Here is a 25,882-nt window from a genome sequence, read left to right on the forward strand (position 1 = left end):
ATAAAAGCTGTGAATTACACATAATAAAATTTATTATGTATTTATAATAAAAATAATATATTACTACCTAGATGAATGTGGTAGTATAAAGATTCAAACACGGAATCTCTACAAATTCTTACAATATTTTTTTTTTAGAAGATAACATCAAATTAACAAGGCATTTCCTAATGAACTAGGAGCAAATTTTTTTAATACATCAAGAATTGCATATAAATAATTTTTTCAATATGGAAGTGGTCAAGTGGCGCTGCCTTGTTCAGTTGCGATTAATTACGCATTTATACACAGTGGAAACTGCATTATTAAAGACAAATATATGGTTGGAACTTAAATATAAATGACAACATGATCCATCATTGACTGCCATCATATCAGGGATTAAAGTCAATCACATAACTTCAGAATTGTTGACGATTCATACTGAAATTTTCCATCGATGCCAATATCCACCACGGCTTTATGATGGTTTTAATTCCGTCACAAATTATAATGGATTTATGACGGTATTTTCCGTCACAAAATATTACGACAGACGAGTGGAACTAGCATACTATTTCTTTTTGAGAGGCCAAATATATAGAAATAATTAGATTTTTTATAAAGAAAAAAAGTTAAAAGGGATTTTTTATTAAAAAAAAGTACTATATGCCTGGTTCCGCCCTTCATAACTGATATGTGAAGGAAACTACGGTAATAAAAACTTTATAACAACACTATCCATCTCAATATTTTAAACCCCGTCATAATTTTCTTACAAATTTGTGACAGTTTTTTCCGCCACAAATATGCGTCACAGTAGTGTACTTCCTACTGTGCATCATAAAGTTGAGGAGCAAGGCGTGGGGTAAGAACGATTTGAAGCGGAGTTAGCTTCGGAAGAACTATTTCTGGAGCTTCTCTCATATCCACCGGCTCATTTAATGGGGTTGACATATCAAATGCCTGAATCAATCTCGCAAGGCTCAAATGCATTACTTGCATTGCCAAATTGATTCCAGGACAAGATCTTCTTCCCCTGCTGAATGGCAAGTACTCAAAGTTCTGACCTGTAACATCCAAATGTGCTTTGCTTGTCAGAAATCTCTCAGGTACGAATTCTTCGGGATCTGACCAAACATCAGGCTCTCTATGCAACTTCCATAGATGTGTGATGATACGAGTGCCTTTCGGAATGTAGTATCCCGAGATGTAACAATCTTCAGCTGCCTGTCGCGGAATTCCTAGTGGACCTGGTGGATACAATCGCAGGGTTTCTTTAATTACTGCATTGAGATACACCAGTTTTTCTATATCGGAAACTTCAACTCGTCGATCTTTCCCTACTTTGATGTCTAGTTCTTCTTGAGCACGCTCTAATGCCTGTCTGTTGTTCAACAAGTTGGACAAAGCCCATATTGTACCAATTGCAGTTGTATCCGAACCTGCAAGTATAATAGCCTGAAAAAATTGGAGTTTCAAAGATCAAATTTATGTTGAAATGGAAAAATTAAAAGGTTGTTAGCCTATATGGTACGAAACCTTTGCCCTCTTCGTTTCAATTAGGAATTGAGTTCGAAACTTATTTTTAACGAAACGACGCAGCACCATTTGATCTCGAGTTCAAATCATTGAGTTCAAGTCCTAATGTGAAGAAACAAAAATGACAAAACTAAAAGAGAGATTATACCGTTGCTGTAGCTTTGATAATGGTTTCACGCTTCAATCCAATAGTCTCATCATCCTCAACAACACACAACAAAACGTCGAGGAAATCGTTTTCTGGTTCACCTTGTTCGTTCTTCTGCTGCTTATGTTCGTCAATCCAACTCTGGACAATATCATCTACTTGTTTCGTAACACGCTTCATAGTTTTTACCATTCCCTTAAAATCAAACCATTTCATGAACGGAATTAAATCTCCAGGAACAAGACTACCAGCAACAAACATGAACTCCCTCATAACATGTTTGATTGGATTCCCCCTTTCATCATTTACGTCAAAAAATCTCTTCCCAGCAACCATTCTAATAATCACATTCGAAACAGTGTGTTCAATCCATTCACTCATGTTGATCTTGTTATTGCTCTTAGAACACAAGTATAAATCTTTGATCAAGTGATTCACCTCCGAAACTTGAATATGACTCAACATTTTAGTCCTGTGGTTAGACAGGAGCTCAGTCGTAGCTAATTTACGCATGTTACGCCAGTAAGTACCGTAAGGAGCAAAACCTAAAGCAGCATTATCGTAGCCGATGATCTTACCTTGAACTGAGGGAGGACGAAAGGCGATAACTTTGTCGTTGATGGTGAAACAATCTTTCAGTCCTTTATGATCTGTGACAATAACTGTTGGGTATACACCCAACCGCAGAGAGAAGATAGGGCCGTGTTTATCGGCCATTTCACTCAAGGCTCTCGCGAGAGATTTCTCGCCTGCGCCGAGTAGATGGAGATGACCAATAATTGGCAGCCCACCCGGTACTTCTGGAACTAACTTTCCTCTGTGTTTTTTTATTACATAGAGTATGCAAATGCAATAGCAGATACAGTACTGAAGCTACAGCAACTGAAATTGCAACTGTGTTGTAAAAGATATCCATGATAATTAAGTTGAATGAGTTGTTTCAGGATTTAAGAAGCAGCAGACTAAATTATAGCTGTTCTGGTCTCAGTAAATGAAATAAGATATGGGTACAATAACTGAGAGGACGTAAGCTACAGGATGACATGGCCTCCATGTCAAGGCCAAAGCCATAAATGATGACATGGCCTCCACGTCATGGTCCTCTTCAAGCTTCTGTTTCTCCATGCATGATAGGAAAAATAGAAAAAAGATATGGCTTTGCATCTCAAATCAAAACCTTCTCTACGCCAATATGGCTTTTTTTATTGTAAAATTAACTAGATTTTTTTTTTAATAATTAGAGCCTTTCAAAGGGCCCTGTAATTATCTTAACTCCTTTAAAAATAGATATACTAATTTATTTTTTAAATATATATTTATCATGCGTTTTAGTAATAGGTGTTGTAATGGTATTTTAAAAATTAGATAGACTACTTACTAAAACATATGCAGTTTCTAACTAATGTCAACAGAGATAATATATAATTTGTATATATTTTCATGGATTGGGGCCTAGTTTATTTCTATTTATCTATTTAATGAAAAAAATTATATGTATTTTTTGACTTTAAATTTTGTTTTTTGTAATTCTTTTTGCTTGCAAACATACTCTTTTTAAACATGTACCAAGATCTATGAAAAATATATTTTTGTAAAAAGAAAAAGTAAAAAATGGAGCGTATTTTTATGAAAAAAATAAAACGCGTGTATTTTATAAATAATTAATGAAAATAAATATTTATATAAATAGCGACACTTATCCGGTGTTACTGAAAGTGACTTATGTGGTAGTGAGTGGTGATTATTTGTTCTTGTTTTCCTTCTAGCATTCATATAGCTGAGAAGAAAGACGAGGAAAGATCTGAATTTCCAAGGGACTAGTCTTCGGCAAGGTAATCCCGAGTCCTTCGCTCATATCAACCCGCACATTCAATGGCGTTCTGATGCTAAATGCCTGAAGCAACCTAGCAAGACTCAATTCTATTGCTTGAATCGCAAAATTCATTCCAGGGCATGATCGTCTCCCTGATCCAAATGGTAAATACTCGAAATTCTGACCGAAAACATCCGCTTGATTATGCGTAAGAAATCTTTCAGGCATGAACTCATCAGGATTAGACCAAACATTTGGATCTCGATGTAACTTCCATAAATTTGCAAATACTCGTGTGCCTTTCGGTATGTGATAGCTCGCAATTGAACAGTCTTCTGTAGCTTCACGAGGAACTGCTAGCGGACCTGGCGGGTATAGACGCAGCGTTTCTTTCACAATTGCTTTAAGATAATTCAGGTTATGGATATCGGAATCCTGAACAACCCGATTCCGACCGACATTCAGGTCTAGTTCTTCTTGGGCCAGCTCCAGTGTTCTTCGGTTGTTTAGTAAATTGGATAAGATCCATGTCAGCGTGATGGATGTTGTATCAGCACCTGCTATAATTAGAGTCTACACATAAAACAATTCAAATCATATGTAGTTACAGAACAAAAATTCATCTAAAAACCTTTATTATGTTTAATTCTATAATGGTATTAAAGTCGTTTCCAAGGTTCACTACACGAAAAACAGGTTTTAGCAACGAAGTGATAGTGACGGTTTCTAAAGGTGCCGCTGGATTTGTGTATTTTATAAATAACGGCGTTTTTAGAGATGGTTGTTAATTTCGAAGGAATTAAAAGACAGTCTAAACCGTCTGTAAAATTCGTGGAGGACAAAAATGGAAATATCAATCAAATACAGAATCTGTTTTTTGCCAATATTTTTGATCGATCTAAATTTCTCTCTCTCTTTCTTTTTCTCTCTCTCTTTCTTCGTAAGCATTTGATCTAAAAAGAAAATTGCGATTTTCTTTGAATAGATTATCAGTCTTACATTTGTTGGTGAATCAAAACATTTACGAGGTAATTTCTGTTAGTTTTTTTTCTTTTGATATAAATCGTTGCTTTTAAATATCTATTTGAAGTTTTATTATTTAAATTAGAGTCTTGATTTTAGGTTTCAATAGGTTGATTTTGATATAATTTTTAATTTTAGGTACTAATAAATTGATTTTTGATTGTATTTTTTATTTTTGATTTGATTTTAGGTTTTAATAGATTGATTTTGATTGTAGTTTTGATTTTAGATTTGATTTTAGGTTTTAAAAGATTGATTTTGATTGTATTTTTTATTTTAGATTTGATTTTAGGTTTTAATGGATTGATTTGATTTTAGTTTTGATTTTGAATAATCTGCACTATTACTAATCTCAGATCACCGTCTAACTCGGAATCTCTGATAAGGAAAGCAAGTTATTTTAGGTATTGAAATTTGACGATCAACAATGCATAGTTCCGTTATTGTTATACATGACATTGAGCATATATATGCCCTGTAACTTGTAATTTAATTTGTGTCTCTATCTCTTTCGTCTTTATTTCAGTTTTGCAGAAGAATATGATGAGCAGAAGCGGTGAAATGTTTTCGATGTCAACTGTAAGTTGGTTTTAAACCTTTGAAATTGAGGCTTGAAAGTAGGAAGGGATATCGATTTATTCCTCTGCATTTTTGTAGTTTTTAATAGAGAACGAATGAAAAAATTGGATTACTTTTTTTTTTAGCAGAAAGCAGCTGAAAAAGTTGAGGTAAGAATGCAATTTCAGCTTAGTGAATTGGTAAGATATTGGCATCCTCCGGCTTATATTTTAGTTATGAAGTTGTGCTTTTTCCTTCGTCCATGAGATTTCATGATTGATGTTCTATGTAGCATTAGTTTTTATTATAGAAAGTTAGCATTAATTTTTATTGTAGAAGTTAAAAATTTGAAATATGAGAAAACTGTATTTTATTTCAATTAAATCTCTATGTCGTCTCTAAAGTCTAAACCATCTTGTTTTGCTTTTGTCCATCACAGAGATAGATTGGAGATGTTGTCTCAACACAATACATCTTCGTCAGCAAACGGTCCACGTCAGCCAGCGTCAGCAAAGCCTTACGTAGCACCGATGATTTCTTCACAAGATCTACCGGTTGATTACGCTGGTTTCATCGCTGTTGTTTTTGGTGTTGCTGGCGTCATGATTAGGGTTCGTAAATCTTCTGCTGTGCTCGATTGAATTGTTTTAATTCGTGTTCATTGCTTATAGAATTTATTTACTGAAATTTACATTTATAATGTATTGGCAGTATAAGGCATGCTTGTGGCTTGCAATAATATTCTGTGCACAATCTCTATCCAATATGAGAAATGCTGAGAATGATCCGAAAAAGATCTCTATGGCTACTATGTAAGTTTGCTATTAATTTCATTGTTTTAATCTTTTTCTCTCGAATTTTGAGTTTAATTTTGATGCTATGCACATAATGTTATTGATCTCGTTGCATGTGATCTTATGCATTGCGGTTTTTCTAATGTAGATCTGTTTTAAAAAATTAGTGGTTAGAGATTTGATTAGGATGGAGTTTAGATGTGTTGATATGTGTTTGTTTCTTATCACGAGTTCAATTTTCTCGAAGATTTTATGTTCAGCCTTTATGATGGTGTTATGTTTTTCTATTAAAACAATAAAATTTAAGCCTTTTGTGTTCATCTATACAAGTTTAGTGGAGCTGTCATTTAATTTAATTCTTTAATTTGCAGATTCTATTAGCAATTTATGCTGGTCCCCTTGGTCCCAAGTGTTGTGAGCTCATCAAATTTTTTGATGTAAGTTTTTACAATTTCACATGCCCTTGCTAGTGTATCTGTGGTTAGCTTTCTTAATTGTTTTCTTGTCTGCATCAAGACTGCTGTTTTATTGATGCTTTAAACTGTCATGTCTATTTTGTTGCATCCCTCCAAGTGATATTTGATTAATGGAGCTCTGTAATTTATTTGGTCTGTAATAATTTTACTGATTTGGTTTTATTTTAATGTTCATTAATTGCTTGACCGCAGTTAGAGCATCTACCAACCATAGTTGTCGGTGTTTGGTCGACTGATGGTAATCGGCAGCTCAAGGCATACACTCCATTCTTTTTATGGCAGTTGAGGTTGTGTTCATTAATTCAGTTTGCTTGTTGAGTCTTGAGTTTGAGTGCTAGTGCTTACGTTGCTCAGCAAAAGAAAAAACCGAAAGTAATTTGTAGTAATTAATTTCCGTGGTTTTTGTTTTTTCTGGCTTTGCAGTTTTCTTGATGATAAGCATATATGATTTTGATATTTGAACTTGCAGGTTTTCAATACTTAATTTCCTCTTGATAATGGAAAATTGATAATGTTATTACTTCCGCATTACCTGTACAGATTGATAATGCTATTACTTTCACATTGCAGCTATAAAAAATTATTGATGGTACGTATCTTTATCTCTATTTAATCTGTATGCATATACCATGCAATTTTTATTGATGTGTTTGTTTGCTTGCTCATTTATTATTATCGTTATTTTATTTTGCTGTGAGGCTCAAGTTTTTAGTACACCAGAAGGTATGTTCTTAATATCCTAATCTATTTCCAAATAATTTTTATCATTTAATTTACCTAGATTTGTATGATAATTTAGCAGCTTTGATGTAGGACTCTTTTGTTATGATTTTGAGATAGTAATTTTAACAAATGAGCTCACGTAATTTTGGGATAGTAATTTTAACATCTGATTTTTCCAGTGTGTTTGTTTGCAGGAAGGTGGAGGTTGGGAGCACCGTCTGATGAATAATTCCATACGTTGACTTCATGGCTCACAAAAACAGAAGACTTGCTAAATTAAACAAATAAACAGTAAGAGTGCAAGGGAAACAGAATAGTTTGTCAGGGGGAAAATGCAAAAGATTCGACTGATAAATATGCAAGTGGGATTGCAAGATCATCTTTTAGAGACTCTTTTGTTTTTTCTTGAATTCAATATGAATTTTTTTTTTGAAGTCACTGATTCAATCTAATTTATCAATTTTTTACCATAAGCATTACCAGTACTATAAATTTATAAAATTGTATTTGGAATAATAATAACTTTGAAATTAAAAATTTTGCAAATCCAAAAGATTTAAAATTTAGTATCAAAACTAGTGGTAGAGATGGTTTTAAATGTCTCTATAAAACAATTAAGGTGCTAAAATTCTGTATCAAAGCCGGCAGTAGAGACGGTTTAAAACGTCTCTAGAGGAAAAATGAATGTTTTCTAAATATGCAATAGGGGCGGTTATACAATCCGCTGTACTTACCCCGGCGGTTGTTATGACCGCCTCTAGTTTCTTGCGGCGGCTAAAAAGACGGCGTATTTGAGATGGTTTGGAAAACCATCTCTGAATTTTGTAGGGGCGGTTATAACCGCCCCTACACCTGATAAAAACCGCCCCTATAGAGCAGATTTGTTGTAGTGGTTGTGTGGTCTTGATTTTGACTCTAATTGGAGCTGAGGGTGAGCGAAAATTTGATTAAACGGAATAACTTAAGGAAAATGTTTTATAACCCTATTATTTAACTCACCTTATCTATTACGTAGTATTATTTCATTCGTCCAATCCCCTTCGAAAAGTCTATATCCCAAAACCAACTTTTAAAACATCCACTTTTTTAATGCCGGATAAGGTGGGTTAAATAACATGGGTTAAATAGGAGAATTATATAGCATTACTCATAATTTAATTCTTTTTATTAGTTCACTAGGTTTGATAAGGTTAAACAAATTCGGTTTGGTTATGATTAAAATTTTGAAATTTTGGTTAATCAAATTATTAAAAGTAGTTTTTTTTTTAATTTAACAATCATTCATATATTTATTAGTTTAGCTGATTTATTCAAAAAAAACAACTAATTGGGTCGATTCAGTTTTATATTTTTAGATTTCAACTAGTTTAGTTAGTTCAGCTAGTTCGGTTGGAAAGATAAAGAAATTTATTAATGGAGGTTTTGTAGCGAAACTAACCTTTCGCTCGCCCCCGATTGTATCAAATTTATTAAATGAATTTGAAAACCAAAATAATTCATATAATCTTAATAGTTATATACTATGATATCAGAAACATTGAAATGAAAAATGTTCAAAGATTTGGTTTTGCAAAAATAAATTATAAATATTAAACAAAAATAAACGCAGAAAAAATTAAAGTTAAAAAAATATTTGTGCAATTTTAGTATAGTAACGTACCATTACGGTTCCTTTGATAATACTTTCCTTTGAATGGCCAAAAAAGTCATCCTCCAATACAGAAAGCATCACATCAATGAAGTCTTCATCCTGAATGTTTACAGAGTGATGATCCATTCTAAGTCTCTTCAATTTATGCTCATCGATCCAGCTTTGCATAAGCGAATCTAATTCCGTCGATAAACGCTTCATCGTTTTAACCGGACCTCGAAAATTCATCCACCCTAGAAATGGAATTAAATCAGAAGGAACAAGAACCCCAGAAATGTACATAAATTCCTTCATAAGTTTTCCAGTTCGTTTCCCTTCTTCTTCTTCACTATTAGAGTTCAAATATCTCTTCCCCGCGATCATTTTCGTAATCATATTCAAAGTAAGATGCTCAAAACACTCACTCATCACAATCTTGTTATTTGTCTTGCTTTTTAAGTACAATTCCTTGATCAGGAGGTTCACTTCCGAGACCTGAACGTGCTTCAACGACTTGATCCTATGGCTCGAAAGGAGTTGAATGAGTACCATTTTTCGCATATTTCGCCAATAAGGACCGTACGATGCGAAACCAAAAGCTGCATAATTGTAACTTAGGTATTGCCCGTGGCTTGATCTTGGCCTAGCTCCCAAAACCTTGTCATTTGTAGTGAAGCATTCTTTAATCGCGTCGGGACTGCTGATTACAACCGTTCGATGCACTCCTAGCCAAATCGTGAAGATGGGACCGTGTTTATCGGCCAGGCGACCTAAGGTTCGAGCAAGGGTTTTCTCTTTGCCGAGTATATGAAGGTGACCTAAAATCGGCAGTGCTCTTGATGGCTCTGGAGGTAGTGATGATAAGCCATTTTCAGCTTTGTAACTTCGATTTTTTACTTTGAACTTCCATAAATTATAGAGTAAAAGCGATGTTAGAATACCGGAAATTGCTAGTAAATTAGAACTGAAAATTATGTCCATGATAATAAATATACCTTTGATTTGCGGACTTTGATCAATGGACGACTAGATTAATTACTCCGATATTGATCCAGAAGAGAAAAAAAAAACATTAATCATTCAGGTCACTAAAAAAATTTGTCTTATGAAATGGTCAATGAACTTACCTTTGATTATGTAAATGTTTTTGTTGTTATAAAAAGAACACTAAACTTTTCATGGATTGCAAAAATCCATCGGATTATACCTTTTATTATGAAAAGGTCATTTAACTATGTCAACCTTTGATTATGTAAATATTTTGCTTACTATGAAAAGGCCAACGTTTTTGCTTACATGGCAAGCTTTAATTACAAAAAGGTACATAGTTCAGTGACCTTTTTGCAATAAAAAGTATAACTCAATAACTTTTTTGTAATTCATGAAAAGTTTAGTATTCTTTTTGTAACAACTTAAGCATGAAAACGATGCGTTTTATATGAGTGACACCCCTTTGTAATAAAAGGTACAGTTCAGTGACCATTTTGTAACAAAATAAAGTTTCGTGATCATTATGTAATTCAAGATAACACTAGTGACCCAGGGAGTTTAATATCCCTTTCCGGATATTAAACTCCCTGGGTCACTAGAGTTACCTCGAATTACATAATGATCATTAAACTTGATTTTATTACAAAATGGTCACTGAACTATACCTTTTGTTACAAAGGGGTGTCACTCATATAAAACGCAACGTTTTTGCTTACATGGCAAGCTTTAATTACAAAAAGGTACATAGTTCAGTGACCTTTTTGCAATAAAAAGTATAACTCAATAACTTTTTTGTAATTCATGAAAAGTTTAGTATTCTTTTTGTAACAACTTAAGCATGAAAACGATGCGTTTTATATGAGTGACACCCCTTTGTAATAAAAGGTACAGTTCAGTGACCATTTTGTAACAAAATAAAGTTTCGTGATCATTATGTAATTCAAGATAACACTAGTGACCCAGGGAGTTTAATATCCTCTCTTTCCCGAAACGTTTTTTTTGAGGACCGATCCCGCTTCGGCAATATTTCGGACATTATTTCAAACAAACAGACAATATATATATATATATATATATATATATATATTTATATATATATATATATATAATGAAGATTGAACAACCCAAAAACCTATTCGCAATTCTCTTTTCTTCTCTCTCCAAAAAAAAGTGTCTTGCTAAGGCCTTCCTCCCTCCTTTTATAGAGCCTTCAGTCTTGTAAGATGCTCCTCCACTAGTGTAAGCATGTGGTCCAGGGCCATGTGCTTCATTTTGGAGGCTTGTAACGATTGGTAGCTGGCAGTGCCCCTCTTGTCATGAGTGGTAGCTGTCTGTCACCTTCTTTTGTAATGTAATGAATAATTGAGCTTGAGTGGCTGGCTGATGGGGCCTTTGTCTCGAGTATCAATTATGCTTGTAGAAGATAAGGCAGCACTCCATGTGATGTGGTGCTGTCACTTGTCGTTTTATACCATTTTTTTTTTACAATAACAAACAATAATAAAACATACATTCAAATGGTAGGGCCTATTTCCTCTTAGAAACAGGGGAAAAAATTCCAAAACAATCATTTTCATTGTCATCGCCTAAAATATCTTATCCATTCTTTACAAAATCTGCAAATCCTGTCACTATGAGAAGAAAGGTCCCTGAATGGGAGTTAGCTGATGGGAGAACAGTGGAGTCAGAACATCCACCCCTCAGAATGCTTACAATAACCCATCTTGATCAACCAATAGAAGCCACACCTTACAAGAATGTTTTGGAAAATGATTCTAACAATATTAGAAACATTGTCAAACAAAACAATTTTACAAATACTCATTTACATTCCATAGGTAACCAGCTTTCTAGAATCGAAACGCATATTCAGAAAACTGTAATTACCCAGGATGTCGGCCAGAAACCACTAGACAAGAAACTTAAAAATCCAATTTTTAAGCCATTTCAAGTGTCTAGGACTACCCAGCTGGACTTCCAGACTAATAGGCAAGAGTTTACCTCAGCCATTAGAGATAGATTGAGTAGGATACAATCCTCCGCGTCAAATACAAATCAGGTAGTACAAGACACTACTCAAAATAACACTGGCCCTAGAATCATCAATGCCTTAGGCCAAGACTCAGACATAGGTTCCTCAGACATAGGGACTTTTCAAGAGTCTCAACCTACAATTCATAAATTACAATGGGAATTAGCAAAAACCTCTGCTAACTCAGACATAGGCCCTCCTGTCATGACTCTTGGACAGTCAAGGTTCAATTCCAGTTTTGTTTATGAATGGAACCTAGATGGCCTTCCGGAATACAAAATCCTTAGTCTTCTCCAACAGATGACTATGGCAGCCAATGCTTACAAAACCCAAACAAATGTCCAAGACAAAGCCATTGCTGAGCTCCTCATAGCAGGATTCTCAGGACAGCTTAAAGGTTGGTGGGACTACCATTTAACCCAAAAGCAACATTTAGACATTCTCAATGCCATACGGGTTACTGAGGAAGGCACCCCTATCCTTGATGAGTCAGGAAACCCCTTCCAAGATGCAGTATCCACCTTGATCATTATGATCTCTTTACATTTCATTGGAGATCCAACACACCTCAAAGATAAGAACACTGAACTCTTATCCAATCTCAGGTGTAGAAAGTTGAGTGATTTCCAATATTACAAAAACACCTTCCTAACTAGAGTCATGCTTAGGGAAGATTCAAATCAGCCTTTTTGGAAAGAAAAGTTCCTAGCGGGCCTCCCAACCCTTCTCAGCATTAAGGTTAGAGACCTCATCAAACAAAAGTTTGGCAAACCAATACCTTATAACATGCTCACATATGGCGAGTTGGTCAGCCTAACCCAACGGGTAGGATTACAAATTTGTCAAGACCTTAAATTACAAAAAACTCTTAAATGGGAACTTAAAAGAACCAAACAAGAGTTAGGTTCTTTCTGCAAACAATTTGACATTTCCACTGAGAAATCCCCACAAGATTGTGGTGGAGATTGCTCCAAAATTAAGCCTTACAAAAAAAGAACATTTCATAGATATTCTAGGTATTCGAAGCCTAGAGATGAAAACTATTACAAGAAACCATACAACAGGAAGACTAGAAGACCTTTTACAAAGGACAAAGAGCAGTCTAAGTCCAAATCCAAAGATGTCACATGTTTCAAATGTGGTAAAAAGGGGCACATTGCCAAATTCTGTAGAGTCCGTAGGAAAATACAAGAATTACAATGGGAAAAAGAGGTCTTGTCTAAAATAGAAGCCCTCCTTACAACCAGTTCTTCTGAACATGAATTTTCTTCAGAAGATGACTACCCCTTACAAATAGATGAGCTAGCCAATACTTCCTCATCTACCTCAGACACAGAATCTACTACAAAATGTGTTAGTGTTTTAACAAAGGACCAGGAAATACTCCTAGAACTAGTAAAACACATTCACGACTCAAATGCACAAAAAGACTATGTGGACAAACTCCTCCAGTCTTTTGATCCAAAACCTGTAGAACAACCATCACCTTCTAATTTACCTAGTATAGGACCTACTACGTATGACCTTACAACTATTTTGGCAAAAAAGAAAAAGAGTCATGTTTCTACAATTCAAGATTTACAAACAGAAATCAAAGTCATAAAAGGGGAGCTGAAGGAACTTAAAGAAAAACATGCTCAGCATTCCGAAACCATACAAATGCTTTTACAAAAACAACTTGATGACACTGAGGAATCTGATGAAGAACAACATGATGATTCCAAGGTTGAAAGTTTAGAGAAAATTCCAGAAGATTTTCTAAATGTTTTAGAACAAATTACTTCTAGAAAATATCTCATTCAGGTTACAATTGTCTTTTCAAGAGATTTCAAAATCAATATTATCGCCTTATTTGATACAGGAGCAGACCTCAATTGTATTAAAGAAGGAATAGTCCCTAAAAAATTTCATGAATTTACAAAAGAAAAGCTCTCAGCAGCTAACAACTCCAAAATGACAATCAAGAGCAAGGCCTCGGCCTCTGTCTCCAATACAAATGTTTTTGTTAAAACCTCTTTTGTCTTAATAGGAAATATGCATCATAGTGTCATCCTAGGCACACCTTTTATTAACCTTATAACACCTTATAAGGTTAATCATGATGGAATTTCCTGCAAAGCAAAGAATACAAGAATTACTTTTCCTTTCATACAAAAACCACATACAAGAAATCTCAATATCATCAAAGCACATTCTGTCTATGAAAATGAGATTTACAATTTGATTAAAGGAAAAGATTTCCATTTACAAACCTTGAAAAAGGATGTTTCATTACAAAGGATTGAATTACAATTACAAAACGCCTCTACAAAACAACAGATTTCTAATTTTCAAGACCAAATTGAAAAAGTTCTCTGTTCAGACTTACCAAACGCTTTTTGGGATAGAAAACAACACATAGTCGACCTACCTTATGAAGTTGATTTCAATGAAAAAGAAATCCCTACAAAAGCTAGACCCATACAAATGAACCAAGACCTAGAACAACACTGCCGAACAGAAATCCAAGATTTACTTAACAAAGGTTTGATTTCCAAATCTAGATCACCTTGGAGTTGTGCAGCCTTTTATGTCTCTAAAGCATCAGAGCAAGAGTGTGGTGTTCCACGATTGGTTATTAATTACAAGCCGCTGAACCAAGTCCTTAGGTGGATCAGATACGCCATGCCCAATAAAAAGGATCTTTTACAAAAATTACATTCTGCATTCATTTTTTCAAAATTTGACATGAAATCTGGATTTTGGCAAATACAGATTGATCAGAAACATCGTTACAAAACTGCATTCACAGTCCCATTTGGACAATACGAGTGGAACGTCATGCCATTTGGACTGAAAAATGCACCTTCTGAGTTTCAAAGAATCATGAATGACATTTTTAATCCATTTTCCAAATTCTGCATCGTTTACATTGATGATGTTCTAGTGTATTCAAATTCAATAGAACAACATTTCAAACATCTTGAAACATTCTTCCATGTTACAAAGAAAAATGGTTTAGTAGTCTCCAAGACAAAAATATCACTTTTTCAAACTCGTGTTAGATTCCTCGGACATTATATTTCCCAGGGAACTGTCACACCAATCGAACGATCATTACAATTTACAAATAAATTTCCAGATCAAATACTGGAAAAAACACAATTACAAAGGTTCTTAGGAAGCTTGAATTATGTTTTGGATTTTTGTCCAAATATAAATCGCCTTGCTAAACCATTACATGATAGGTTAGAAACAAATCTGGCACCGTGGACAGACGAGCACACTCGGATAGTCCAACAAATTAAATTACAAGTATCATGCATCCCATGCTTGCATATTGCTGATCCAACTGCACCTAAAATTGTTGAAACTGATGCATCAGATTTAGATTATGGCGGAATTTTAAAACAATTGCAAGACGAAAAAGAATGCATAGTACAATTTACATCTGCACACTGGAATGACATCGAGAAGAATTATTCAAAAATAAAAAAGGAAATTCTTTCCATTGTCAAGTGCATTTCAAAATTTCAAAGCGATTTACTCAATCAGAAATTTTTACTACGAATTGATTGTAAATCTGCAAAAGAAGTTTTACAAAAGGATGTCCAAAATATAGCTTCTAAACAAATTTTTGCTCGTTGGCAAGCTTTTTTGAGTATTTTTGATTTTGATATAGAATATATCAAAGGAGATACAAATTTCATCACAGACTTCCTAACCAGAGAGTTCTTACAAAACAGGTCCTAATGCCTCCCAAAAAGAGCAAGGACAAAAAACCTTTACAATTGCCTTCTACAAAACCAATCAAATCATGGATTGATATGGTCATAGAAGGGGAGAATGAAAATAAATTACAAGAGAGTGCTTCTTCAAGTACTCAACCAAGTTCTTCAGCTATCCAAGACTGGGTAGCATCTCTTTCCAAGTCGCCAGAAATACTACTGGCATTACAAAATCTTACAAGTCAGCCAACACCAGCAGAAACATCAGGTATGACAACTGAACTTGTTTCTACAAACAAAGAGAAGGGAATTTCAGTACAAAAACCCGCTTCTCAAAAAAAATTACAAAGCGACTCAACACAATCTTCACAGATTGTTTTAAGTCAACAAATTACAAAATCAGTTTCTCAGTATTTTCTGAAAACAAATTTCCAAAACGTACTAACCACGGAGGAAGAATTTTTTCACAAAAACCCCCTCGTGGCAGTACAAAATGTTTTTCCAAAGGACTGGTATTTCAAACCATGGGATTTACAAAAACCCCAGCCCTACTACCAAGCAATTTTGGAGGTGACAAATTCTGCGGCCTTCAAACATTTTTACTTTCAAGATAAGGACCATGAAGATCCTGCATATTCCACCTGCAAGATACAAAAAATCTTGTCTCCAAAACAATGGGGTCAAGAATTAGCAAAACCGAAACCTTTTTCAATTTCTTTCCAGACTACCCAGACACATTACAAATTTTACAATTATTGGGACTACCAGCAAGCCTGGTTCAACACATTCCTTATGCAAAACTTTGGAGGAAGCCACTCTTGGCTTATCTATTTTGATAAGAGAAGCCCAATTACAAGTGTTCCAAATTGGTTCTCACAATGGTGGGATTATTTTGGGGCCATTCCAGAAATTCTCATTTCCCGGGCCCAGAACGGATATAACTATTTTTGCACAACTTACAAGCCAACAGATCAGGAAAAGAAGCTATCCAGCCTTTTTCACTTCTGTTCGAAATTTTTTACGCCATGGGTTTTGGCTTGGTACTTTGACTACAACACAAAGCCCAATGGTCTTACCATTCTGACCCGAAAGTTCAAGGTTAAATGGTGGGATAAGTACAAGACTATCAATGAATGTTACACATCAGCGGTACATAATTGGTTAGTCAAGAAGGCCCATGTTGAGCCCATTACAAATCCAGCAACCTCAACATTTTTGGCCTAGAAGTCTCATGCCCAGACTCTCCTAGCCCAAGCCAAAAGCGAAGAGGAATACTTTACAATCATGCAGCAACTCCTTGGGACTAGGCCCAACTCGTCTACTGCATCAGCACAATCAGACACAGACTCTGAGCCTATCATAAATTTAGGCGATGACAATGGAGATGATTGTTTTGGAATTTTTTCCCCTGTTTCTAAGAGGAAATAGGCCCTACCATTTGAATGTATGTTTTATTATTGTTTGTTATTGTAAAAAAAAAGTATAAAACGACAAGTGACAGCACCACATCACATGGAGTGCTGCCTTATCTTCTACAAGCATAATTGATACTCGAGACAAAGGCCCCATCAGCCAGCCACTCAAGCTCAATTATTCATTACATTACAAAAGAAGGTGACAGACAGCTACCACTCATGACAAGAGGGGCACTGCCAGCTACCAATCGTTACAAGCCTCCAAAATGAAGCACATGGCCCTGGACCACATGCTTACACTAGTGGAGGAACATCTTACAAGACTGAAGGCTCTATAAAAGGAGGGAGGAAGGCCTTAGCAAGACACACTTTTTTTTTGGAGAGAGAAAAGAAAAGAGAATTGCGAATAGGCTTTTGGGTTGTTCAATCTTCATTCATTTGGAGTGACATATTCAAAAGCTCTAGAATCAGTTCTTCTCCCAAACCCCCAGAAATTGTATCTCGCTTTTACAATCATTTTCTTAATTTTGTACTTTACAAGTAATAAGCAGTAGCTTATTTTACAATCTGGTCTTACGGAAAACTGTAAAGCACCTTTACAAATCTTCAATACAAGTAAGTTTTATGCTTAAGTTTTACAATTCGTGTTTCCATAAACGTAGTCTAGTAATAGAAATGTTTCCGACTCTGAAATTTAACTTTTCTTATTATGAAAATTAAAAATCTACAACTGTATCCTGTTGAACAAAATTTTATCATCTAAATTGATCTGTATGATATATTGACTGCACTCAATGTTTTTTTTTTCAGTTTAGTTAACTGATAAAATTTCAATTTTTATGAAATTTGAAATATTTAATATTAAAAATTTAATAATAAGAGTTTATTTTGCTCTTAAATTATTTTAAATAATATATATATATATATATATATATATATATATAAAATTAGATTGTCATTTAAAAAATAAAAATTAAGTTTATTAATATTTTCAATTACAGTCGACCCTCTAATAGTTAATATTCTATAAATTAATAATTCTAATAATTAATAGAAAATTGAGAGAACCAACTTCGTTCCACGTCGGATAATTAATAATTCTATTATTTAATAATTAATAAAATTTAAAATATATTCTACATGAATATTAATTATTAGAGAGATTTTTTTAAAGAAATATATAACAATTGATGATTTATTTGAGGCAATACTAACCTTAATTCATAAAGTGGAAGTTAAAATACTATCAAATTATGACTTTCTTATTCTTTTGAGAAATTTTAAAAAAAGTTATTGGATAAACAAATTAAAGTAATTAAAGTATCTCTAATATAAAAAATATTATAAATTATTTTACTTTATGAATACAACTTCTTAATAATTATTTTTTAATTTGATATCAATTGATATTTCTTAAATTGAATATAAAATTATTTCTTTTAAATTGAGTGATTGTAAAGTGTATTTAGTTAGTTTTTTTATAATATAATATTAATATTAGATCTATTAATGTAGATGTTTTAATATCTTTTATAATTTTTTTTATATAAACTCAATAAATTAATAATTCTAATAATTATTAAATTTTTGATCTATCATGTGTATTAATTATCACAGGATCGACTGTACGGTTATACGGTATTTATTGAGCCTACATTCCAAATGTTGAGCATATAATTCCTAGGAGAAGAAAAACTTTAGGAGCATGATTCACGCCTTTCTTCCTGGCACCAAAAAGTAAACTTGATTATATGTCATGATGACTTTTATTGCCCATTCCATAAGAACAATAATTTAGTCCATTTAACAAGGTTTAAAATATCTTAATTTTTTTGTTTTTAAAAAAATTAACTTTTAGCCAATTTCTTATTTTTAATTTTAATTATAATCATTTGTCAAATTAAAGTGAAAAAAATTTAAATATGCTCTTAATATTACTTTATATTATTTTAATTTATCTTTTTCTCGTTTTAATTTACAAATATGAAGTAATGTGAAATTTATATTAAATTTTGTTTCACTCAAATTTGAACAAATGGTTATAATTGAAACTGAAAAAAATAAAGATACTAAAATTAAATATTTTAAAAGTTTGCGGCATAAACAATTTTTTTTTTTAAAATAGAGTATTTTTAATGGTTAAGTCTTTCAACAATTATGTGATTAGAATTTCCTTTGGCTTTAGACATTTAGATATAGACATGATGCTGTGATTTTCATGTGTTTTACCTTTATGAGGCTAATAATCACCCATGAACTCTGACTCCGGAGCTCCCATTAAATAAACTATTTAAATTAAAAAAACGGTCACTAAACCCTCTATGTTTTATAGTGGCGCTCATTAAATCCCTTCCGCAAAAAACATCTCGTAAGGCCGTCATCATTGATAAGCTGTCATTAAAAAAAATAGACCTCCATATCAGCTGACACCTTACCAAAATATCCTGAAAATTTAAAGCAGCCCTGAAAACCGTACAATTTAATAAAAAAATATCTCAATCCAACCAATAAATCTATCGGCGGGACTATTTCTACTACTACTAATATTACTATTACTCAAAAGTTTATTATCCATGAGTTTTTTTTTAAAAGTGACGCTTTTACCTCTTAACTGTCAAAATGTGCTTACAGAAAAGTAGAGTGTCACAAAAATGTTTATAGGATGGAGCTAAAGAACGAAGCGACATAAGGACTTGTTCCTTTTCCTCATACTTAATCTCCAAAATTTCCAATACATGATTATGAAGGCATCAAGATGTGATTTCAGTACATTCTGACAGATTGAGTATATGCATACGGTGCCTCACTACAAGCTTTTTAGTGAGGTTTATTTTTCATGAAAAGCGATTCAATTGTTTTCCACAAATCTGCTGCAGTTTGCTCATCTATGACTTATCTCAAAACCTTAATTGACAAATTAAGTCTAACAGTTTATATAACAACAAATAACCAAAATCAAATACTTGGGAGATTTGAAGTTTTGTTTTAGGACTGGAAGTTATTATCTAAGGGCATTAATCTTTCTCAAAAAAAATATGCTCTAGATTTTTTATAAGACATAGGTTTTACTGGTTGTAAACGTATTTCTACAATAATTTCTTCTTTAAAGCTCAGCCAAGTATCAGCAAATACGTTGTTGATCCTACAAGATATAGAAGAATACTTAGTCAATTGATATACCTCTACACAAACAGACTAGATATCAGTTACACTGTCCATCAACTTTCACAGTTTATGGAAAAACCTACATCTGTTCATATGCAAGAAATCCAGAGGTTAGTGCGATACATTAAAAAGGCTCCAAGACGGGAATTTTCTTTCCTACTTCTTCAGATCTTTTTATCAAAGGCTTCTCAGATTCAGATTGGGCTTCCTGCATAGATACAAGAAGATCAATTGCAGGCTATTGCATCTTTCTTGGACAATCACTAGTGTCTTGGAAATCCAAAAAACAAACCACAATATAATATTGTGCTATTGCAGCAACCACATGTGAGATTCAATGGTTATTGTCTCTTATCAGATTTTGGTATTTTACATTATGCTCCAACTCTTCTTTATTGTGATAATCGATCTGCTATTCATATAGCTCAAAATCATGTGTTTCATGAAAGAACAAAACGCATAAAGATTGATAATATTGTCGCTTACTCGGGCAAAATGTTCTCTCAAAAGTGGTTCATCTTCTTCTTCTAACTTCCAGTAATTAATTAGCAGATTTTCTCACTAAACCCTTAGCTCCAACATGCAATTTTCAAGATGAATTTTCAGAATATTGTTCGCTCCATCTTGAGTAATAGCAGATTCTTATTCTGCTTACTTACTTCACAATCTCAGTACATCTTGTGTGATGCAGCTCGTGTGTTTTCTTAACTTCAGCAGCAAGTTAAGTGTGTTCCTCATGTTTCTTTAGCTGAGATCAATCGGTGTGGTGGTAGTTGATTGGTTAGTTAGTTAGACAAATCAATGCTTGACAAGTGTAAAAGTTAGTTATTTGTTATTGTAACCATCACACTACAAAAGGTAGCTGGATCTTTCTTTTATGATCAATGAGAAAATTCTTTACTTTTAATTACAAAATTAAAACTGTCTTCATGGATAATCAAAAGCACCAAAATTCTTCAAAGGTGAAAAACGATTATACTAGTTAATGGTTTAATAGGACAAACAATTTTTTAGAGAGTAATAAATTTTATTTGAGGGCCTAATAGCAAAAGTAATTAACTATTAGAGAAAATTACTTTTAAACCCCTCATATTTATTATAATTCACACTTTGTTCCCTTTTTTTTGAAAATCAAACTATTTGACCCTTCACTTTTGATTCTATCAACAGTTTAATCCCTCTATCTATTTTTAGTATTAGTCAACCAAGTCAAATGACTTAGAGGTACATTAATTTCAAAGTTGAGGGACGAAATCCTGCACAAAAACAAAAGTGAGAGAGAATATTATTTTTTTTAATTAAATTTTAATTTAATCATTTGACTCGGTTGACTAATACCAAAAATTGACGGAAGAAGTAAATCATTGACAAAAATGAAAATAAAGGACCAAATCGTATGATTTTCTTAAAAAAGAAAAAAGAAACCAGCGTTTAAATAATAATATAGGGCAAATGACTAAAAAAGCCAAAACTTGCATGAAAGTTTCACAAAATTTTAGATTTTTGTGAAAATTTTATAAAAAATTTGGCTTTTTTTTGATGATTTGCTTATAATATATGTCGGGATTTTCAGAATAATTTGCTCTAATTACTATTAGGGACCAATATCTAAATTTTTGGTATAAAAATCTAGGAGGTCAAAATTGATGATTTTCACCGGCAAAAAGTATTATTTCCTTATTCCCAAGAAACAAAATTGTCAAAATCAGAATTCCATAACAGGCAAATAATGCAACGAAAATGGTGGAGAAATCAAAAAAACAAACACCAAAACGGCGTGGCGTATGATATCACCTAACTAGATAATTCAGACAAGGAAATATAATAAATGCCACCTAATACAAAAAACCAATATGCATGTACTCTTCGTGTCTTCCTAAAACAGCACCAGTTTCCGCTTAATCCATAGATCACATTTTACAATTCACACTGCACTAATATTTCTCTCTCTACAAGTGATGGGTAGGAAGCGGAGTTCGCCGGTGAATGTGGTGTTCGGGTGGATGAGGCGGCGGAGTGTGACGGTGAAGACGCTGTTGGGAGTGGTGATTGCATTGGGTTGTTTGGTGGGGTTGAAGTTTGTAGTGAAAGATCATAATCATTTCTTTATTGCTTCTGAGGCTATTCATGCTGCTGGTATTCTTGTTTTGATTTATAAGCTCGCCACTCAAAAAAGCTGCTCTGGTTTGTTCTCTGTTTCTTGAGTAAATTTTGCTGTATTTTCACTGATGTTCTGCTTTTTTTACAGTTGTTTTGTTCTAAATCATTTTGAACTATTGTAATATTGAAAAAATCAATTATTGTTTACTTTTTTATCATTAAATATCGTAACATTGCAAACGTCTTATTGGATTGTTGCATAAATGACGCGGCGCAACTGTTGTATTGAATAATTATTTGCGGAAAAGTAAGAATATTGAAGATTGATTCAGCAAATTCAGCTGTGGCACACTATTGTTATTTTTTCAGTTCAATTGAAAAATTCAAGGGATGGAAAGTATTTTATGATGGCTGTGGCATGTAATGTGTGAGAATTATTGAAATTAAATGAACACATACTTTTTTAAGCATGAATGTTATGAAGATTGTGTTTGTGAATCAAGTTATGCTTTCTGAATCAAGAAAGAGTGCTAAAATAAATGGATAAGAGTTTTTGAATTGGCTAGGTAGGTAAATAATCTTGTCTATTTTGTGACCTCCGAAAGTATTTTAGGAAATTGGCGTTCCTGACATCGTTCACAAATGAGATTGCTGACTTTGAAGTTACGCGTGCGAGCAATAGTATTTGGATATGTGAATTTTGAGAAATCTATCTCTGAATCTATGAGTTAACACGGAAATGCTGAAATGAAAAACTGTTAAAAATGCCTTTTTTTTACAAGAAGATGTTATAAATTTAGAGTTTCAAAAGTATTTTTGGAAAGAGAAACGAAACGCCAAATCACAGGACTCAAAAAGTCCATATGTATATTTTTAATGATTTGATGACGTTCAATTCATATGCAGCTTTTGCATGAATCTGTAAATGGTTTTTATAAGAATCATATTTGTCTTTGAATCAGGAACTTCCGAGTTGAGGAGTTCCCAAAATTCAACTCATTTTCTATTTCGGTGTCCATTGTCCATTAATTTTGTTGCCATTGCATTGAACAGGTCTTTCACTTAAGACTCAAGAGCTCACAGCTCTGTTTTTAGCAGTAAGATTGGTTTGTAGCATCATAATGGAAGCCGACATTCATACAGTTCTAGACTTTGCTACTTTAATTTCGACTCTCTGGTTATTATACATGATAAGGTTCAAGTTGAAGTCAACTTACATCAAGGAACTTGACAATATGCCCTTATACTACTTGGTAAAACATTCTTCACTTCACGAGTAGAAACCCGACAAACAAATTATTTTCATGCTTGTTTGAGAGAATCTATCTAACCATCTAAGCTTCTATATATTTATTAATTGCTTAAATAACATTGTCGTCGTTGTTTTGTCTAACTTCTGTTACATATAGGTGGTGCCTTCTGTCATTCTTGCTGCAATTATCCATCCTTATACCAAACATATATATATTAGCAGAATTCTTTGGGCATTTTGTGTGTACTTAGAGTCTGTCTCGGTGTTGCCGCAGCTTCGCCTCATGCAGAATGCAAAGGTTTTTTTTGTCTTAATCATCATTATTAGTATTACCATGATTTTTGCAGCAGTCCATCAAACTACATGTACTGATGTTTTTTATTTTCTCTTCTTATGTTAAATTATCAGATGATTGAACCGTTTACATCTCATTATGTGTTTGCACTGGGTGTTGCGAGATTCTTAGCTTGTGCGCACTGGATTATACAGGTTCGTAAGAAACCATTTTTTTCAGCCTTTTGCTAATACTTCTCTAAATTACAAATTGAATACCATCATTTCTAGGAGTGTACCGTTCAAAACGAACGGAACCAAATTTCTTTTTTGTTTGCCAAGTTGGTCCGGTTCATTTTTGTTTTTTTCGCTTCCGTTTGATTTATATCAAAAGTGAGCTGAATCATTTATACTTTAAAGTAAAACTTAACTGAAAAATTAAATTTTGGATATTTAAAACCGATATTTTTGCACATCCCTAATCATTTCTACACATGTGTAGTTGTAAGTTCACTTTATATGCAGCTCGGGTTCTTTAGGACCAGTCGATCGATATATTCTGAACCAACATTGCTTTATTGTTTCCTTATGAAAACTAGTCAATGATATTGATTTGGTAAGCACTAGTAATAAAAGTTGAGATCATTGATTTTAGAGTGTATCCCCTCAATTAGGGAACTTGGAATCAGCATTTAGTAAGAGAAAAAGAAATTATTGACAAACATGGTTGCCATCCACTTGTAGGTTTATGAGACTCGCGGACGGTATCTATTCTTGGCTGGAAGTGGATACCTCTGGTTTCCTATGGCACTTCTTGCAGAAGGTGTTCAGACATTTATACTGGCTGATTTTTGTTACTATTATATCAAGAGGTAACCATTTGTTGATAAATTAGCATTATTATCATACATCTTGGAAATTCTTACACAGACTAACCACATCACCTGACTTTAGATCGAGTGATGCCTTAGACAGTTAAAAACATACTCTTGTCCCGTAAATATAGAAAATGTATTACTACTTTCACAAGAATTAAAAAGGTAGTTAATTTTAGTTAATTTGTGATAGCATTACTCAACTATCCCCTTTTAGTTTTTTGAAATAAGCCTATGAATTAATGAATTGCACAAATCAAGATGCACATTTAATGTTGATATAATAAGATTCTAAGGACATTTTGATTTTGTGTTTACGTAACAGTACTTTTTCTATCTTTATGAGACGAATGGAGTATATTTATTAGCATAGTTAGAAACTACAACACCCCTTATCCCTTATGGGAAAAGAGTCATATATGCCTCTAACGTTTGGCTCAAGATCATTTATATCCTCATGGTTTGGAAAGGTGCAAATATTCCCATAACGTTTTTAAATGAACTCATTTAGACCACTAATGTTTTTCAAAAAAGGGTCATATATGCTCCTAACCGTGTTAAGTGTAAGGGCCTAAATGATTCTATTTAAAAACGTTAAAGGTATTTTTGCATCTTTCCGAACCATCAGGGCATAAATGATCCTGACCCAAACGGTAGAGGCATATATGACCCTTATTTCTTATGGGAAAAGGATCATATTAAATCTTAAACTCGTGTCAAAACAAAGACTACGACATCTATTATAAAGTGATCCGATTAATTTTTACAAAATATTGTGGCCTTCTAAAATTGAGGCTCTAGGCATAGGTCAATGTGGCCTATGCTTAGGATTCGCTTGACATCAATCATTCTTTGACAGAGCCGATGATATTAAAAGACATTATTAAATTATCTTAGTAATGTGATACAATTAATTAGAATTTATAGATTATTATGAAATAAGCATTATCCATTCATTTTAATCCTCACTGTAATGTTTTTCCATTTCTTTTCTATTATTGACAGTTTCATGGGAGGCCAGCTACTGATGAGAATGCCTATTTAGAATCTCTGATGTTTAATAATTATGAGAATTTTATTTAGACAGGATGGTTATGTACCTTTCGTCTCCATTTTAGTTTGTTCTCATTAAAAGAAAATTAGTGAAGTTTAATTTAAGCTTATGAGTTTTTCATACGTGGTGGCGCTGTGGTTTTCTCTACTCTTTTTTCATTTATGATTGAGAGATATGAGACTGTTGGTGCAGTAAGATAATCACTCATTGATTCATTTGCAAACAAGATGAATTGAAGGGAGAAGTTGATGAAATTTCCAGTGGTGCGGAAAGAGAGATCGTGATAATATCATTTGGCTCAGTCTATGGTTGAGCGCTAGATGGGTCCAGCGT

At 33.4% G+C, this 25,882-nt stretch overlaps 4 protein-coding genes across 4 annotated transcripts; 2 read left to right on the forward strand and 2 right to left on the reverse strand.

Moving 5' to 3' along the window:
* Positions 1-772: 772 nt before the first annotated feature.
* On the reverse strand, positions 773-2,794 carry LOC126657116 (cytochrome P450 CYP82J17-like). The gene is made up of 3 exons (XM_050351749.2): positions 2,681-2,794; positions 1,670-2,542; positions 773-1,440 (listed from the first exon to the last, which is right to left on the reverse strand). The coding sequence occupies exons 1-3, from the start codon at positions 2,792-2,794 to the stop codon at positions 811-813; spliced, it is 1,617 nt and encodes a 538-aa protein (XP_050207706.1). The 3' UTR covers positions 773-810.
* A 444-nt stretch (positions 2,795-3,238) lies between these two features.
* LOC126655777 (cytochrome P450 CYP82J17-like) lies at positions 3,239-9,748 on the reverse strand. The gene is made up of 2 exons (XM_050350080.2): positions 8,717-9,748; positions 3,239-4,055 (listed from the first exon to the last, which is right to left on the reverse strand). Exons 1-2 carry the CDS (start codon positions 9,665-9,667, stop codon positions 3,432-3,434), a joined length of 1,575 nt encoding a protein of 524 aa, XP_050206037.1. The 5' UTR covers positions 9,668-9,748; the 3' UTR covers positions 3,239-3,431.
* Positions 4,692-6,455, forward strand: LOC130014870 (protein Asterix-like). Its single transcript, XM_056103839.1, has 6 exons — positions 4,692-4,909; positions 5,032-5,084; positions 5,213-5,263; positions 5,503-5,674; positions 5,775-5,875; positions 6,229-6,455. The coding sequence occupies exons 4-6, from the start codon at positions 5,516-5,518 to the stop codon at positions 6,236-6,238; spliced, it is 270 nt and encodes an 89-aa protein (XP_055959814.1). The 5' UTR covers positions 4,692-4,909; positions 5,032-5,084; positions 5,213-5,263; positions 5,503-5,515; the 3' UTR covers positions 6,239-6,455.
* Positions 9,749-21,834: 12,086 nt separating the features above from the next.
* LOC126655779 (uncharacterized) lies at positions 21,835-25,653 on the forward strand. The gene is made up of 6 exons (XM_050350081.2): positions 21,835-22,179; positions 23,149-23,348; positions 23,505-23,645; positions 23,756-23,836; positions 24,365-24,492; positions 25,501-25,653. Exons 1-6 carry the CDS (start codon positions 21,954-21,956, stop codon positions 25,538-25,540), a joined length of 816 nt encoding a protein of 271 aa, XP_050206038.1. The 5' UTR covers positions 21,835-21,953; the 3' UTR covers positions 25,541-25,653.
* Positions 25,654-25,882: the final 229 nt, after the last annotated feature.

This window comes from Mercurialis annua, linkage group LG7 (assembly GCF_937616625.2).
Source record: "Mercurialis annua linkage group LG7, ddMerAnnu1.2, whole genome shotgun sequence".
In the NCBI taxonomy this organism is placed as follows: Eukaryota; Viridiplantae; Streptophyta; class Magnoliopsida; order Malpighiales; family Euphorbiaceae; genus Mercurialis; species Mercurialis annua.